Below are 14,422 nucleotides of genomic sequence, written 5' to 3'. Positions count from 1 at the left end.
AGAATATGTTTCCTAGAAAGTGTTAACAACACTTGTTTTTAGAGACGACTGCTAAAGTAAGATTTTAAGCAAGCTATTTAGGAAGTGCAATTTTTGTTAATTAGAATTAAATCCTCCTTCCTATCCTATCCTATCCTTCCTGCTTATATTATAAATACGAAAGTTTATGTGTGTGTTTGTTGCTCTTTCACGCAAAAACTACTGAACCGATTGCAATTAAATTTGGTACGTAGGCAGCTGGAGAACTGGAATAACATATAGGCAACTTTTTATTCCGTTATTCCTACGGGTCACGGACTTACGCGGGTGAAACCGCGGAGCGCAGCTAGTTGCTTTATAAATTGATAAATTTTAAACATTAAGAGAAATTTCATTACGTGGTGGGATTCGAATACGCGCTATTTCGCCAAACCGTGTCAACACGTTTAGCGGTTAGCGGCGGTAGTTAAACATAAGTCCGTGTGGTTTGTTGATTTGATGCATGCGTTGATCTTTGTCGTTTCTAATTGTTATTAAAACTATCAAGGACCAGTTTAGCCAGAGCCATATATATTTCTTATAGGCATGTTAAATGCATAGGCAATGTTTATTCTCTATCATGTTTTGTCTATCCAAAAAAAGAATGGTTGATATGCTTTTCGCTAATAGAATATGTAATATATCACCACCAAATTTCTTTACGTGATTTACAGGTTACAGAAATTGTAGTTATTGTGTTTTGTACTATTGTACATATTGGTCAACATATTTGATGTCCTGTTGTTTATCGTTTAACGAAATCGAGAGTTTTAAAAATGGGTTTGATAGACTTTGCTAAGAAACTTATTTTCAACACTATTATCCCATTATGACAGTGCAGGAGGCATAGATCTCGTATCTATGTCGAATGTGTTAAGTCGAAAAGAGCAGCACAATAGCTATAATTTTATAGATATTGTGGTGCTCAATTCGGAAGTCTCTCAACTCATAAATTATTTCGCAGTACAGATAAAATTTTCGATATCCTCTATTTATTCCATTGCTGTTTTCAACCGACTTAAAGAAAAGTGGTGGTACCCGTTTCGACTGTATTTTCTGGTTTGTTTCTGTTGCTGTTATTTAGTGTGTGATTTTAATTAAAATCTGATGCCTCTCGTGTGAAAATGTGATAATTTTTAGTTCTGACAAGTTGAAATCGTTTCAGGTGGATATTACAAATAATTACTGTTTTCTCTTAATTTTTGAATATTACTGAGATGTGTCCATTTCTGTGTCTTATACATTTTGCCTACGTATGTATAAATTGTAGGTCCGAACTCCCGTACGGTGCCATCAAGCATCATGTTTAATTTAAACTGCGAGTGAGGGGATGGGATGTACATATATAGGTATGAAATATTATGTCGGATTGTTGTCTGGGGATAGATGCTATTGATTTCTCGTTTATTCCGTCTAGACATTTGAACTCTGCGATACCAGTATACGATGTGTGTATATTTGTGTTGTGCTCCGAATAACTCTTTCTTTTTTTTTAATTTTTAATTTTTTAAGCATTGGTAATTGCTCTAATGGCATAAACATACAATTTAGAGGTGGTTTGTGTAGAAAAGATTACCTCTACGTGTAAATGTAAAATTTGTTATTTATAAACTCACAATTTAATTCAGAATGAAATAGTGTCACGATTTCTTTTCTATTGACCCGTGAAACCAAAAGTGATGTTGAGATGTTTGTCCATTGATGAAATCCCTTCAGTAGTTTTTGAGTTTATCGCATACCGACAGTAAGAAGCGATGTTGCACTTTGTTTACTGTGATTTACTGCTATACCTAAGTGAATTACGAACTGAACTAACATACTTTCGCTGCTCCCAAAGTAGGCAGATTAATAAAATAGTCGTCTCTGAGAACTTGCAAAATTTACACCATATTATTTATAAATAGCGCATAGAGAAAACTTTACTGCTTTTATTGCATAATTATATTGTATACTAGACTCTGACTTCGTCGATATATCAAGATACCTGTTTTATCCCATGGGAGCATTTAATCGTGATAAAAAGTATCCTATCACCCAAGTCAGCTCATAACCTGTCTGTATAACAAATTTCATCAAATCCATTAAGTAGTTTCAGCGTGATTGACGCACAACCAACCAAACAAAAAATCTTTCACATTTATAACTTATTGTGAAGTGCTTTTCACGAGTGACTAACTTTTCACCCGCGTAGCCAAACGAGAAAATAAAATAAACAGTCCGAAGGTTTTTCTGTATATTTCCTGTTCCCGTGGGATATCAGCGACAAAACCTGTCCTATGCCCTTTCTCGGGTCTTAACTACTCGTATATCTATGTTCATCTACATCGGTTCATTGTATTTATTATGTTAATAGAGATTATGGCTCTTCTTATAATAAATTATCTCTGCTTTTCTTCAAGTATCTCGTGTTTTATGAAGCATTAGCTGCGCCCCACGGTTTCACCCGCGTAAGTCCGTATCCCGTAGGAATATCGGGATAAAAGTTGCCTATATGTTATTCCAGTCGTTTAGCTATCCACGTACCAAATTTCATTGCAATTTTTGCGTAATATTAATAGGAAGTAGGACTAGTAGGATTTTATATTTGAACCCGATACACCAACTTCAAAGGTTATTCAGTTACAATAAAATCCCAACCATGAAGGTTTTAAATTTAAAGTGAAATCTAACCACACAGAGCGTGGAGCAAGTGACGTACGCGTACAAGTTCGGAACGTTCGAGAAGGTAGCGGAGGTGTGGGCGTGGGGCGCGCGCGTGGAGGCGTGCGCGTGGTGCGCGGCGTGCGGCCGCGACCGCGCGCTGCTGGCGCTGCTCGCCGGCCCGCAGCCGCTGCAGCCGTTGCACCGCTTGCCGCACGCGCCGACGTGAGTATACCTGGCTGGTGGGGACGGCGTTAAAGCGCTTTAAGGCGAGATGCAACATATATTCTCCCGCGGACTCTATTGGGTAGACTGCTTAAAGGTATAGCGCTTCATTTGGAAATGTTTGAATGAAATATTTTCTATGTTAAATGTTCTATGTAATTCGCGTATGTAAAAAAGTTCGATGACATGTGACATCTGCCAATTCGCACTTGGCCAGCGTGGTGGATTATGGCCTGAACCCTCATAGGAGGCCTCTGTCCCAGCAGTGGGAACATATATGAGCTGATGATGATTATAATGATGATGATGATGATGATGATGTAAAAAAGCACTTTATAGCGGAGTATATGGGATAGCGCTGAAGTTCTATTAGGGGACTACTTGAGCTTATTTATAATGCCTTTAAGTATACGATAGATTACGATACATAAAAAGAGACAAAATGATGAATATGCGTTATGTATTCTAATTTCATAATGTGTTCAAAACTTAATGATCTGAATTGTTGAATTGTTAGGATAGAAAAGAGTCCCAATTATGCCTCTAAACATTATTTGAATCATTAACAAGAAAGCAAATATACGGACAACCCTATTTTTTTTTTCAAATAATTTTACAGAAAATTAATTTCATAATGTTGAATATTTTTGGATCCATAGTTTTTGGTAAAAAGCCTATTCCTAATTCTTAGCATTATTCGTAGGCATATAATGTGTATGAGTCCTCTGTGTACCCACAGACCGATAATTCGTTGATGATATAAATGTGTGCGTGCGTCATTTTAGTTCGTATAGTTAAGTCAAAGTCTTAAAATTAAGTAGTCAAATCAAAGAAAGTAAAAAAAGTGATATTAGTTTGTATTAAAATTATACTCATAAAGATAATTACTTAGCCAGAAGTAGTCTGTCTAGGTATACGCCCATTTCACATATTGGTGATCGATAATAAATTGGACGCAGGCGTGATATGCGATTGCAATATTTACATTCTCGAATCTTCGAATTCGTCCTTCGAATCCGGGAGTTTCGCATATAAATCATTTGCGCATGTACACCAGCCTATATTATTTGTACCGGCCTGCAACTGCACATGTGCAGACCCTTACATTGATTGCAATCTCGGTAACTTTATTGCGACGTGATTTATCGTCAGTTTCCGTCGGTGAATTAACAATGATGGACATGTCATGTTGGTCGTCCGGATTGGACCAACTAGAAATGGCAGTGTCTTGCTTTATTTACGCGTTTAGTGCGGTTTCCGTGCGTTAGGTTAAATTCGTAGTTGTTTTTTTTTTTTTTGTGAAATAATTGAGGAATGAGTTCTCCACATAATGTTGGTGAGTAAATTCAGAGTTTAAAGTGAAAAAAAAATTCTTGCTCTAGGTAGGCTTAGTTTAATTAATGGCAATCGTATATAAAATATGGAATAATTTTTTACTAAAAAAAGTCTTCGAATTGTTGATTGCATCTTACATTTTTTTTAAATAATCAATGGAAAACTTAGAACCGAATATGGTTACAAAAGGCATTTGTGGTCTTATTAAAGATTTTATAAAACTACCCTCCTTTCGTCGACTCTTATGGTATTGGTATAGTTTATTTTTGAAGCGCCGCATGACCGCCTCCTTGGTACATTGGTTAACGCGTTAGCATAGAACCGAGGGGTTCTGGTTTCGATTCCCGGTGGGGACGCACAAAAAAAAAATGTCTCGGTCTGGCAGGACACAGAAGTCTGATTACCTACTTGTCCATAAAGAAAATGGATCAGTGAAACGGATGTATATCATCTGCCCCATACCAGTAAGGGACACGGGACTTCACTTTTTTATTTTTGATAGAAAATTGTTTTTATTTGATCCCATTTTAGGACGTGGCTCTAGGCACGTCGGTTTTTTTATAAAATTAATTATTGTCTGTCGTAATTGTAGCTTAATTTCGATCAGTGAGGTCTTTATCCCGTTGAGTAAATTATTTTTATTGAAATATTTTTTCTGGTATAATAGTCATTCTCATTAATATGGGATTATGTCAAGTTAATTTTAATCAATTTCTTCTAAACATTCTCCTTTGTTTCCCTAGTCTGGGAAGCGATTCCTTGAATTTCGCAGTTGGCTGAAATAAGTCACTGCGCATGCACCTCCGCCCACATCATTTGCGTTGTACTTGGAACTGGACATATGAAAAGTTCGGTTATCGATTCAGTTTCAATAGCACAATCACACGCTTTCTGGTCTAAGCTATTTTTTCATAAAATCTGTATTGTCAGTCTCAAATGTGATAATACTCAAGAAGAAGATATCATAAAATTTTAAATATATCGCTTTCCCGGGTCGATCACTGCGCATGTCCGTCTGCCAAAGCCGCAATGCAACCAACTGCACATGTCCAGAATTCGGGATCGATAACAGTCCTAATGAGAGGAGTCAGATATTACGCGTTAAAACTAGATTTTTAGAACAGTGCCACTAATATTATGAATTATCGCGATTACGTATCATTTATTCAAGTATGTTTTGCACATCTTTATATTTAACACTTCAAAAACATTAGACGCTCAAAAAATTTTAATATGAAGTCTTGGATAAAGCTTAGAAGGTGCTACACTCAGCGAGGTCACCACAAGACTGACGTGGCATTAACAGTCGCATTATTGGTGAATTTACACGCGTTCTTAGTAAGACTCAATGGAATGTAAAATCGTCCAAACGATTTTAATGCTGTATGTTGTATTACAATATTGGTTATTCATTTCTTTCTAGAAACTTCTTCGTTTTCTATGTTAATTAAAAATAGTTTCTTTCCTTTCCACTGAAATTTTGTCTTATTAAAAAACATTTTGTAGACTGAGAAATATCTAGTTTCAGCATAAATCATTGACACGGTATAAAACTTCGTTATGATAGCGATATTACAAGGAAAATTATTGCAATTTCCCAATAAGAATTTCTCTCAATATGCCCACGCAAAACGAAAGTACATCCGCCATTTTGAATTCATGGATGCAACTGCACATGTGCAAGATTTCGAATCGATGATTGGAAGTGCGCAAGCGTGCTATAATGCCTATTGCATCATCTACCTGTAAAACAGTTAGTCATTCAAATGGCATGAGCGCAAGATGTCCACTGCGCCGCCATTTTAAATCGATAGTTGCAAATGCGCAGGCGTGCTTTGGTTTCAAGTTTAGTCAGTTGAAATGTACTGCATGGTGCACGGTTCTATTACAAATGATTGTATAATGGCATCGTATTGCAATTATACATTAGCGAAGTTTATATACTCAAAGGTAGACATTACGTGATCTTGTATCGGAAGTGTCAATCATGTGAAATTCGTGTCCTTTGGATATTAAAATGTAAGTATTTTTTTTTTTTATTTAACATTAATGACGCGAAACGTGTGGCTTTCCTTTCATGTCCAGTTCAATGTATTATTCTTTAAAATAAAATTAAAATTAAGAGATTACTTCTTTTACCACGTAGTTGATTTTAGAAATCATTTTCTTTATAAGCTACTAGGCTATAGCTTTGTCAAGCTGGTGCTCTCGACTTTGAATCTTCAAATGTACAATAAACAGTAGAGTTCGTCTTTATCCGCGAAACTATGGCAGCACCTATGTCTTCCATATTACAAGCTGTTTCTGCCCATGTGCAATGGAGGATCGATGTACAGAAACACGCAGGCGCAGTAGTTGTAGGCTACAGTGTACCAATATTACTGATGAATTGAATTCATCGTATTTAGCGAACTGGTTTCTTATACAGTGCGGGTATAACCGCCATGTTAGCAGACCTGTTGGACATGCGCATAATCCATAATCGATTATTGCTAATGCGCATGCGTGGTGCTTTTTAACGTCTTATTTACGAATACCTTCAAATGCGCAACCTTACTGCGCAGTTGGGTCCGCCATATTGCATTTCGCAATCGATAGCGTCTTTTTACTTGAACGCAGATGCTCACTTCTGAAACGCTAGATTTTAGTGAAACATAGCATTTATTCATATAAAATATTTGTATTAAATGTCTCGAAAATAAGTAAATACTCCCTTCGGTGTAAATCACAATTTATTTTTTTATTTAGTGTGGGATTTCAAACACATTTTACATACAACGAGCGCGGTCGCCCCTCACGGTTACACTGACTGACGTTTGGCGCGCAGTGGCTAACGGATATGATGTCAATTGAATTGAATAGACGCGCTTGGTATGCGCAAAACAATTCCGATTGAATGTGGCAATGAATGTGAGGGAATATGTATGAATGAATCTTCTTTATCGTACACACAAGATAATATCGCAACAATTACGCATCATTGGCAATAAAATATCTTAGTCAAGTTAAGTTAAATAAAATATCGTACGTACCTTTGTTATTTACTATATAACTGAAAAGGCAGATAACTCTATGGTTGTTTCAAACAAAGTATTTTCATGTCAAGCAGTTTTAAGTTTTAACATACCGAATGCAAGTTTTAATATATATGCAATAATATACTGCAATGTAAACATGTGTATTTATAAAAAGAATGCCCAAAAGTACAAACATGTTTAAAAATAGTTTCGCTATTCAAATTTCGCGGGCTTTCTCTTTGCAGATGCATCCGCCATGTTGTATCGTGCAACTGCACATTTTCAAAGAACGAATCGATAATAACTGACGCGTAAGCATCATCTTGTTTCATTGCTGTCAGTTGTATTGAGGTTTCAAATATCGCGAACTTGTAATGTTATAAGTTGAAACCTTAAGGGGATTATAACAGCTGGGGTGCTAGAATAAAGCACGCATTTATACAATTAACGAATCAACGGTTTCGCCCGGTTTTGTTGCGTTTCATGTACATGCTCAGAAATAAGAATACGCGATAGGGGAAGATTAGATTTTTGGTGAATACTACAATTTTAATGATTGTATTTTTTAAATATGTATTGTGTTTGAAGTTTACTTTTGCTTGACGATTTATTTGACCAAAAATGAGAATGATTAATTGCCCTCATATTGTATTAAATCATTTAAAGAAATATTTAGAGGTCTCGTGTATCATTTCCTGTTATTTTGTTTAACACGTATATAGCTCATCTCTCCCCAAGGCACTCCCCCCGAATGTAGCACTATGAAATTTCTTATCTGTTTTTTTTTCATATAATCGAAAAGAAAATTCTAAATTTTAATATAACGCTAAGAAATGCCTTGCCCAATCACCATGCCTGTGATCTCTCCTGTCCTCTTGGCGTATGGGCAAATGAATTAAGTATTTTTATCACTTTACGGACAAGTATTTGATCAGCCTTCTGTGTCTTGCTGAATTTTTTTTTTTGTTAGTTCTCACCGGGAATCGAACCAAGGACCTCTCGGATCTACGCTCACGCGTTCACACCTGCACCAATCTGGACTCAATCAACATCAACTACCCAGACTCAAGGGTCTGGGACTCAATGCCACCCCGAATTCTTCATTTCCGTCTATAGTCTTATACTAGTCTCTGAGTCGAATATTCTAGACGTGTTGTATTTAATCAGCGACAACCGCGACCTGAACGCGATAGTGAGCTGGTGCGGCGCGGAGGCGGAGCGGGAGCAGCGGAAGGCGCGCTCGTTCGAGCGAGACGTAGCCTATCTGCGGCTTAAGGACGGCCTCCTGTCCGCCATCGGTGAGTTCCTTGTGCAATCCTACTAATATTGTAAATGCGAAAGTTTGTAAGGATGTGTGTGTGTTTGTTGCTCTTTCACGCAAAAACTATTGAACCGATTGCAATGAAATTTGCTATGTAGACAGCTGGACAACTGGAATAACATATAGGCAACTTTTTATCCCGATATTCCCACGGGATATGGACTTACGCGGGTGAAACCGCGGGGCGCAGCTAGTATCTCTGTAAAGGGGATCACTTAAGATAAAGTGTCTAGTATTTTCTTGTGTTTGGTTTTACGCGAGTATTATACATTTAGAAATTAAAAACTTTTCAACGGATTTTAAACGCGATTTATTCCTAAATAATAAATCGCGTTTAAAATCCGTTGAAAAGTTTTTAATTTATAAAGTGTCTATTTAAACCATAATTGCAAGTGGCAACATAGAGGAAACGTAAACGTAGAGGAAACTGAAAATATACTCGGAAACATATACAATTTTGTTACAAGCAAAGTATCAAATTTAATAAATAATTTTATCTTAATTGTTACAGCGTTATGTATAGAATGCGCCGACAACCGCAGCGTCGATGAAAAGAGCAGTCAATTCGAGGAATTGCGCGTTTGTATCGCGGCGTTCGGCGACGCGCTCGACACGTGTCGCGGCGTTTACGGCGCGCGCGACCCGCTCAGTGTGTGCGCACCCTTACCATCACGAATTATAGGTTCGTTGCGTTTGATTATTATTGATTGTACTGTTAGTTATATTTGATTGTAAAATATAATATTATATTGCAATGTAAGGTACAATACACTTAATAAAAAAGGTATTTGTAAATTCTACAGCCGGTTGTGCGCGCTGCTATAAAATAAATACGTCAACTTCAACTTTGTTCCATAATTATGTAATATAATATACAGCAGAGATTTATCATTTACAATCCATCACAGCGTTACAAACACACAATTTGTAAATCCAACCAATCAAACTGTTGTTTACGATCTATGATAGTGACCAGTACTACCACTATACAACTGACGTCTATACGATTAACCAATAAGCGCTGTCCACCACTCAGCGTTGGTAACGTCGCCGGTGCCGTACCGGGAGCTGTACACGAGCGCGCTGGGCGTGGTGTGCGAGGTGTGCGGCGGGCGGCACGCGCGCGCGCACGCGGCCGCCGAGCGGGCCGGCCGCGCGCTCGCCGCGTCGCGGGGCCACCTCGCGGCGCACGCGCGCCCCGACCTCTGGCGCAACCGGGACGCGCTCGAATTCTATTCCAACTACTTGGAGGTGAGACACGCGCCCTTCTCTATTGCCCCTGCGAATTCATTATAATATATTGTTAATTACGTCTAGTTTTAAGTACGTAGCGGTATAGTTTTAGTGTTTATAATGTGTGTGCTCGCGATGTTACCGACATGCCACTCACACGCCCTGACACCACACGCCTTTCCGTTTGACACTGCGACTGACACGCACACTGATTATGTTCGGGCGGCCGTCGTGCGCCCACCGTTTCGGTCCATCATCTCTTTTATATATGTACAATCGCTATCTGGAAGAGATGATCGATTGGATGTTTGAGCGCGCTGGCTACGTGGCATCGGCGCCGTCTCGGTGACGAAGGAGAAGATGGAGAGAATCGCCAATTTGATCGACCAGGTGTGGAGTAAGGCATTATTGACGGGTAGAAGGCAGGAAAGCGCAAGCAAGTTCCAATCCACTTCACTTATTGATGTGTATCCCCCCTGAACCTTAGATATTTTTTGTATTTTTTTTTTCTTTTTTTTCCTATTTTCTATCACCTCTGGATGTCGTGAAGTTTTCGTTTGAGTATATAGCGATTGTCCGATTATATGTTGCGAATTATCTCTGTCCTATCTACTCCTTATTTTCGAATTGACGAATGCCGGCAACTTTCTGATGCTTATTGATGTTGTATTGGATGTTGGTGTTGTGTACGATGGGGAACTTGTGTGGCATTTATGATGTTTTTTTCTTTTTTAATTCTATGACTAGGTTAACTAACGTTTATGGCCATTATGGCATTTGAAACGATTTATTTATTTTGTCTCTTATTTTGTATTACATAAGATTTAAATATGAATATTATTGATTGAATTACACTATTCATACGTTCGAATTAACAGCTCTGACGTCACATTTACCACATTGATCTAACTCAGAAATCATTATTTACCTTGATTTTAACAAATATATTATTTATTTTTAAAGTAATTAACTTAATATTACTTACTGCCAGTACTACTTACTTACTTACTCCACTACATTTTACTACCATCATTCTTTGACGTACTATAAACTGCTAGTCACACAATCGCCTATTAAAAATTGAGGTGAAAAAAAAAACCGAACGGCGTTGTACAAAAAAATTATTCAAATTAACACCTTATGTCGTGGCAATAATGTTCAAAATGTAAAAAGCGTAGGCGGTATTTTGCTTCGGACAATTTTTGAGTGTGACTGTGAATCTAGACTGTAGTGTGTTTAATATACGTCAATGCTATGATATGTACTGTTATGTATATACACTCTCGCCTAGATTTCTAGATATGTATTTTGTACTAATTATTTACAGTTATAGTTTTCAGGATTACACATAATCGAAGTTGTAGGTTCAACTATAACACATTGATCTATCTGTTATTTAATACACATATATCTAAGACATCATATTGTTAAAAAAAAAATTATAGTAGCGAATTTTTTTTTTACTGTATTTGTCTTTAATTTTTTTTTTTGCATATTTTTATGTTTTCAATTCATCGATTTATAATGAACATGCAAGTTCCCCGTTTAAAAATGGAATGCGAAAAGCATAATATAGAATATAGTTGTTCATTCAAATCTATTATCGTTACAGTTCATAGGCGTCATCACGTTCTTACTGGGCGTGTGTAACGAGTTCGTTGCGCCCGCGAACGCGAAGAAAAGCAAGAAGAAAACGAGCCAGTCGCCAGAGCAGATCAAAACCATCGAAATGCTGAACCAACTCAACGACCAAGTACAACAAACGATCGCCCAACTAGAAGACATCTTCGAAAATTGGCCCAAATTCGAATACGACACCTCGTTGGAGGACGAATTCGCAAAACTGAACATAACCAACAAATATCAGAGCCCCGTCGAGCAAAAGTTAAAGAGCGGCATGGATGACGTGCTTGCGGACGTGAAAAATATTTTAAAGAAAAAAGCGAAATACCTGAAGAGTTTGCAATAGTGGCCTTACGTGTTGTGCATAATGTTATTTTCATAATACATATCTCGTCAATACTCCGTTTGGGCTAGTGTCATAAAGGTTATTTTGCATCTCGCTCTAACCCTACCCGTGGTAGCGAGTGCGAGCGAGACAAGTACATACGCTTTAACAATGTGTTATCAACGAGTCATTATTGATGTTTGCATTTCGTTTTAATGGAAACTTATTTATGTAAATTTATAAATAGAGTATGATATTCATAGGTGTACTTATACAATTTAATAAAACTGGAACCTCAAAACGCATTTTTATTCCCTCGATTTATTCAAAAATTATACATAACATAACAGTACGATAGAAATTATTTGATTTACAATAAAGGGATTTATATGTTCTTTAATGGTATACTAGCTGACCCGACAAACGTCTATTTTTGTCTTTGTCTTGCCCGCTAACTGTAAATAACCGTATTTTTTTAATTACCGACGCATATGTTGCTCCAGCCGGTCACGAGTGATGTGACCAAGGAGTAGCAATTAATTCTTATTTATGACATTTGAGGTGGAGAAGGTCTGCAAAATTTTGCGTAATATTTTAAGATGAATGTAATATATAATAAGTTCAAGAACTATATACCAAACAACACCTGGCTTTGTGTTTTTTAAAAGATGACGTTCAAATCACGACAACGGATGAGTCAGTCTCAATAAAATAGGAAATTAACGTGTATTTTAGTGACGTATAAAAAGATTTAAAAACCCAACTAAAACAGAATATAAAATCTGAAATTTTGGCGCGCTTGGTGTGACGTTACAGTAAGATATATTTAAAAAAGAAAACAAATTGACTTATTTTAATTTATGCTTAATTTCTGACAAATTTTTGTACGAAACCTTGAGATTTTCAGTAATCAAATATTTTTTAATATATGTAAAGGTAGGTGATATGTTTTGACGACTTTTTCAATGCATAATTCGAATAATAGCGTTTTTATCAAGCAGAATAGTTTTTAATTTTATAACTGGAATGTTTTAAATCAAAATCAGTCGAAATTCTGGTTATGCTTATTTTTTTATAAAATTACAAAAATGCAAAATCATTGCTACACATATCACGTTGCATAAATTTTTGTCTCCCGTAAAAAAATCCTCGATTTATCAGTTGATAGTACGCACCTGTGGCTTGTTCCGAGTATATTAAATTCTATTTACCAACTGTAATTTATAATTATAAAATGTAATATAAGAAAGCCAATCATTGAGGAAAATGAACACTCAAAATTAATGTTTTAACAGTAGGTTTGAGTTCGAAACCTCTGTTATTTGTGCATCATTCATCGCATCAAATTAAATCTTATGTTAGGCAGTCAGAAGAGATGATGAAGTTGACAGAAAATGTGCAAATATTTGAAACATATTTCTGAATTCGTTGATATAATTCTAGAATTGAAGTGGCAAGCCGCAAGTTAATTATTTTTTAAGTTTAGCGCCACCTATTGCTTTCATGCCACACTTTTTGTGCACAAAGAATTCGTACCTCAGAATTCAGAACTTGTGCGATGTTAACGTCAAACGCATAAGATGGCGTTACGTTACACACTATCTTATTATCTGTGCCTTAGCAAAAAAAAAAAGTATGTCATCAATAATGATCTGTGCATACTAGGTACCACAGAGTAAGCAAAATACTAGGTACCAGTATAAATGTAGAAACTATAGACAGTATTGATTAAATGTCAAATGTCTGCAATGGTTACTAACCGTGGTTTAAATGCAGCTGCTGATATTTCATCTAGCTATTCGTTTATTACACCCTTCAGATATACCGCTGACGTGTCCATCGAATGAGTTGGAATAGGATGTAGTAATTACTGTTGATTATTTATTAAGTTGTAGTCTTCATTACTAATTAGTTATTGAGCACTGAGTAAGAATACGATTAACGAAAAGCTTACTATACTTACATGATAGTCCATGACCCCCACTGCTCTTTTCTGTATATCTGCTTTGTGCTGTTCATTATTTAAAGTCATGTTTGTTTTTAATGAAAAAATTAGCTTTCAATTTTTTTGTTTTCGACAATCCGTTATTGCTAGGACAATTTTATATACATGCTCTGAGGCCTAATAATGAGTTTTTTTTTCGCAAAAAAAAAGCGACATCGCAGAATCTCTTACCTAGAGTTTTACGTTTACGTACGTATCCCTCAAATCCGTGCCCTGTCCCTAATTTTAAGTATCTAATAACACTTTTTAAATGAATAATAAGTTGTTTAACTTAGGTACAAATGTCACTTCAGCGAATACGAAATTACAATAAAGAGTAAAATGTAAAATAGTACTAGAAATACCTATTTAACTATATGTATTTATCGCCATATCGTCTCGGGCCTAGGGCGTCCCCAAACCTAAATCCATTACTGACTACCCACCTACGAACTTTTCTCAACAGTATAGTGAACATAAATGTCAGGTTGAATTTGATATTAATAGCATTTGTTTTTGGTAAACATTAAAAACAAACAGTAATACATGTGATGCCTATAGATTTATAAAAGAGCCGTAAAACGAATTTGATGTTGTGGCACTTTTACAGTCGCCACAACGCCTTTGAGTTATTTTTACGGTCAATGAGCTTTTTCGGTTTTTGAGCGTAGGTAACATAAACACGATAAAGTAACGAGTAG

General features: G+C 36.5%; 1 protein-coding gene across 1 annotated transcript in view; it reads left to right on the top strand.

The window, feature by feature from the left end:
* Positions 1–12,038, top strand: part of LOC119835181 (phagocyte signaling-impaired protein) — an 18,622-nt gene extending 6,584 nt beyond the window's left edge. The window contains exons 8-12 of the mRNA XM_038359877.1: positions 2,696–2,883; positions 8,403–8,533; positions 9,068–9,238; positions 9,593–9,807; positions 11,402–12,038. Of these exons, the coding sequence (XP_038215805.1) occupies positions 2,696–2,883; positions 8,403–8,533; positions 9,068–9,238; positions 9,593–9,807; positions 11,402–11,758 (1,062 nt within the window). The 3' untranslated portion in view covers positions 11,759–12,038. The remainder of the gene's footprint in view (positions 1–2,695; positions 2,884–8,402; positions 8,534–9,067; positions 9,239–9,592; positions 9,808–11,401) is intronic.
* Positions 12,039–14,422: the final 2,384 nt, after the last annotated feature.

This window comes from Zerene cesonia, chromosome 2 (assembly GCF_012273895.1).
Source record: "Zerene cesonia ecotype Mississippi chromosome 2, Zerene_cesonia_1.1, whole genome shotgun sequence".
Taxonomy (NCBI): Eukaryota; Metazoa; Arthropoda; class Insecta; order Lepidoptera; family Pieridae; genus Zerene; species Zerene cesonia.
Note: the sequence above shows the minus strand (reverse complement) of the source record. Positions and strands in the feature narration are given on the sequence as shown.